We start from the raw sequence: 3,836 nt of genomic DNA, 5'->3' as shown, positions 1-3,836 counted from the left end.
GTGAAAGCAATTACCAGCAAACTCAGCTGGATCAGCTGTGTCCCATCTACTGCTTGCAGGCTTAGTCCAAAATGTTTATCCGTTTCCACTGTAATATTCCGAACTTTGATTGCCGACTTGTTGACGTGGGGGGAATTACTGTGGTGTTGGTTGTTAACACGACACTTTGTCGTTGGTTTGTTCGCTGAGCTGGGCAATTTGATTGCAAACGTTTCATCATCAATCGAGGTGACATCATCAGTGCGTTATTGGGGAGCGTAGTTGTGCGTAGCGGTGGATTAGTGCTTGTGTCAACAACTGTGTGGTTGTGCACAAGCCAAAGACCATCTACGCTACCTGAGCTGTCGACATTTCCATCTATAGAAAACGACACCTTGTGATCTTCATTAGAAATTTACTACGAACCAGCCCCAATAGAGCTTCGCCTATCTCTATGGTACAAATCAGTTTAGAATCTGAACGTCTGTACATGTGCACCCGGGTTTAATATCTGAGTTCATCATTACATGTCCTTAACATAGCACTGCATAATCATCTGTTTTTTGCTTGTGGTGCTAGGTCCATCGAATGTGATATGTTCAGACACTGGACTTGTTCCGCAAATGTGTATTGAACTCCAGAATACTCGTCGTGTATTTTGGGATGCAGCGGATGGGTGTCAGTCAACCGGAAAGACCCTATTAACCATTCCCAGTAAGGAACATCAGAAATTTGTAATGGATAACCTGCAGAAAGTGAGTTTTGAACTCAACCAGCTCTCGCGTATCATTCTGGGAACATGTTCTTATAGTTACATCGACTCCTGACTTCTTGATTAGTGAACGATGAAGTTCTCACAATCAAATCTAATGAGAGGCGCTGAGATTATGTTAAAATACATTAGGTGCAAGTGTATGTTAGGTCTCTTGAACTTATTTCATATGTATCATACACACTGGACCTGAAAGAGCTGAATTCATGCTTAGCGACATTAGTCTCTTGTAGTTTACGGAACGACGGTTATAGCTATAGTATGCAGTGTTTTCCGCGGGATTCGGCTCTGATACCACCATAAGTTCGCAACACACAGAGGTTTCACAATATCCTGTGTCATATGGGACACCTAACACGGCCTAAGGGATAGCATGTACAGGGCTCCGGTGATACCGTATAGTTGCGTGTTAGAAAGCTTGGACTTTGCGGGCAGACAATTTGATCTGGATTCATGTTTTCGACACGATAATTCTGAGTCGTCTTGGTCTAGGTATGCGCCATTGGTAAAGTTGCCTGATTAATTATTCAACTGAGGCTGGTCCAGAGCCGACTTATTTGTCTGTCATCATAGGGATTTTGGTCTCCAGTCTGCATGAACTGTTTTTTTTACCGCGCCAGTAGGTGTGTAGTGCCTGATGTCTGTCTGAACGCGGGAAATTCACCCATTGGTGTATCCCTTATCTCCTTCTTACTGATTGGAGAAGACGTTAAGTGAAACATTGGCGATTTTTTCGGTCCTACCAGTAACTTGGCATGGCATGCGTGCTTCGTTTATTTTCTTCTCGTTTACTTTACTAACCAGTTTCTGACGCCATATCCTTCATGATGCTTAAAACGTTTCATAGTTACACGAAGTTATTTTTTGAAGGCCACCTTGCTGATTTTGAGTATATTTCTTTCAGTTATCCGGTGGAAGGCCCGTGAAGGCCTTCGTTGGACTGTTTTCGTCTGCTGGCAGATGGCGTTGGGTTTCGGGATACAAATCACTGCCTTCCACTTTCTGGAGCCCTAATCATCCACAGCAGGAGTACCATTGTGTTTATGTCGATACTGGTACGTTATATATGTAACGACGTTTGGTCGGTTATACGGTGAAGTCTTGATTGAGTTTACCTTATATCTTTCATTCATCGAATTCAGCGTTTTCTGAGAAGTTTGCCTTCTTGGATCAAACGCAGTCTTTTATGGGTTCTATAGTCTGTGTCCACGTTGGATAGATTTATCCATTTTCAGTATAGTTACCCTCCTAGTCCGTCCATATATCGGGATTTCTTAAAGTCAGGACCGGATCCCCAGAAGTGCAGCTCAGACATGCTAATAGGCGGCAGAAGTGCTGCAACCGAATCTGAACGGTGAACATATTTTTTATTTGTTGCTTCCTCCATAAGAAGGAAAAAGAAAGGAAATTGACCGTTGTGTTACCCCGTCAGGTAATGAATGTGTCGAAGTAAAGAGGCGCTCTAATCCAGTACAAGCCTCAGGCACGTACATCGGCTGCCTGTATCGTCTAGATGTAGAATTTTTCATGGTTCCACGCTCTGCATACCTAGTGAAAACATAGGTGGGCAGAGATCCGCATGGTACGAGAGTCCCGATGGTCGAAATGGATATCTAGTGTTTTAATAATCCAAAATAGACTAGATATGACCTAGTATTTCAAATCCATGGCGGCAGTGTGTGAGAGAGAGGGTTTCGGTGGGCTGAATCACTTCCGTAACTCTGTGGGATTCATTAGGTAGCAGTTTTCGCCGGAGGAAATATTGGTTGAGCACCAGTTGATTAAAAGTATGACATATTCGCCTCTTAACAGACTCCATCAACCTATTGTTGATAGGAATAGGGGGTAATGAACGTGATGATTTATTCGTACACACTTATTTCGCTTAATGGTTCTGGTTCCAAAACATCCGTTTTAGAAATAAACGCCCGTAGTAATACGGTCGGGGTCTGTATGAATGCATTCACATGTTCCTCGTGGTTTGTTGAGTTGCGGTGAACCTCAATAGCGCACCAGAACACCTTGCCTTTTTATCGCATCTATATCTTCATGACGGCCCTTTACGTTTAATATCATGCATTCACATGCATTCAGTCTTTCCGTTAGACTGGATAGATCCAATCTGAATATGAGCATCAGGAGGCAAAGACAATGAGTGACTTCAATAACATTGCGCGCTCTGTGGTACTTAACGTCGTTAGAATAAAAAAATGGCTTTTATTATTGTTGTGTGTGAGAACTATTTGCTTCTCAAGTCTTTTTTAAACTTGCAGACGCCAAGGGATTGGATACATGGAAATCAGGGCCGTGCGATGCACACCTACCTTTTATCTGTGGCACTTCTCTACCGGATCCCGAACCGACCGGTACAAACCTACAAATGACCACTTGTCCGCAGAATTTCCTTCGGATCGGAGCTAGCTGTTTTTCTGTGAGTATCTGTCTCTACTGGCCTACAACCAACTGTTCTCTATCGCCTTTATAATGTTAGATCGTAAGTAGTTACTTGGTTCGTTTCTTTGTAATTACATTGTTCTCACTCCTCGTGTACGCTTAAGAATACCCCAATTCATGCAAGAAACGACATAGGCTCGAATCTAGACTTTTTAAGGGTTTCCTTAAGTATTTATTTTATTGGTCATATGTGGGTTTCAGCTCTAGCTCTCTCCAATGTTACGTAGGAAGAGAGTTTACGGTAGCTCTTTAGGGCTTCCTTACGTATGCTGATTATATGTTCAGACAGTAGCTTCAGATACTGTTAATAATAAACCGGGGTGTGGTATATATGCAGCGATCTGAATGTGGAGAAACGGCGGTTCTGTTATTCGATCATCGGCCACTACGTCACCAATAAATTGCGGTCATTTTTGAAATCCATGACACTCACAACCCATGATCTCTTCCGTGTGGCTTTTCTGACCAATTTACCTTTCTGTCATCATCATCATCACCATCATGATCAATGACAGCAACATCAGTGTTGGCACTGATGCTTCACTGCCGTACACCCATAAAGTTCGTTTAGTTATATATATATATATATATATATATAATTGTATTAAAAGCCCTAAAGTGAAGAGAAGAG

At 42.4% G+C, this 3,836-nt stretch overlaps 2 protein-coding genes across 2 annotated transcripts in view; one reads left to right on the top strand and one right to left on the bottom strand.

Annotated features, from left to right (window-relative positions):
- Positions 1-3,836, top strand: part of T265_14147 (hypothetical protein) — a gene marked incomplete at both ends in the record, with an annotated part of 96,340 nt that overhangs the window by 33,959 nt on the left and 58,545 nt on the right. Inside the window, 3 exons of the mRNA XM_009172216.1 lie at positions 559-734; positions 1,656-1,806; positions 3,025-3,182. Of these exons, the coding sequence (XP_009170480.1) occupies positions 559-734; positions 1,656-1,806; positions 3,025-3,182 (485 nt within the window). The remainder of the gene's footprint in view (positions 1-558; positions 735-1,655; positions 1,807-3,024; positions 3,183-3,836) is intronic.
- The window catches only part of T265_06821 (hypothetical protein), a gene marked incomplete at both ends in the record, with an annotated part of 25,314 nt that overhangs the window by 19,808 nt on the left and 1,670 nt on the right, over positions 1-3,836 (bottom strand). The window lies entirely within an intron of this gene.

This window comes from Opisthorchis viverrini (genome assembly GCF_000715545.1).
Source record: "Opisthorchis viverrini unplaced genomic scaffold opera_v5_149, whole genome shotgun sequence".
Classification (NCBI taxonomy): Eukaryota; Metazoa; Platyhelminthes; class Trematoda; order Opisthorchiida; family Opisthorchiidae; genus Opisthorchis; species Opisthorchis viverrini.
Note: the sequence above shows the minus strand (reverse complement) of the source record. Positions and strands in the feature narration are given on the sequence as shown.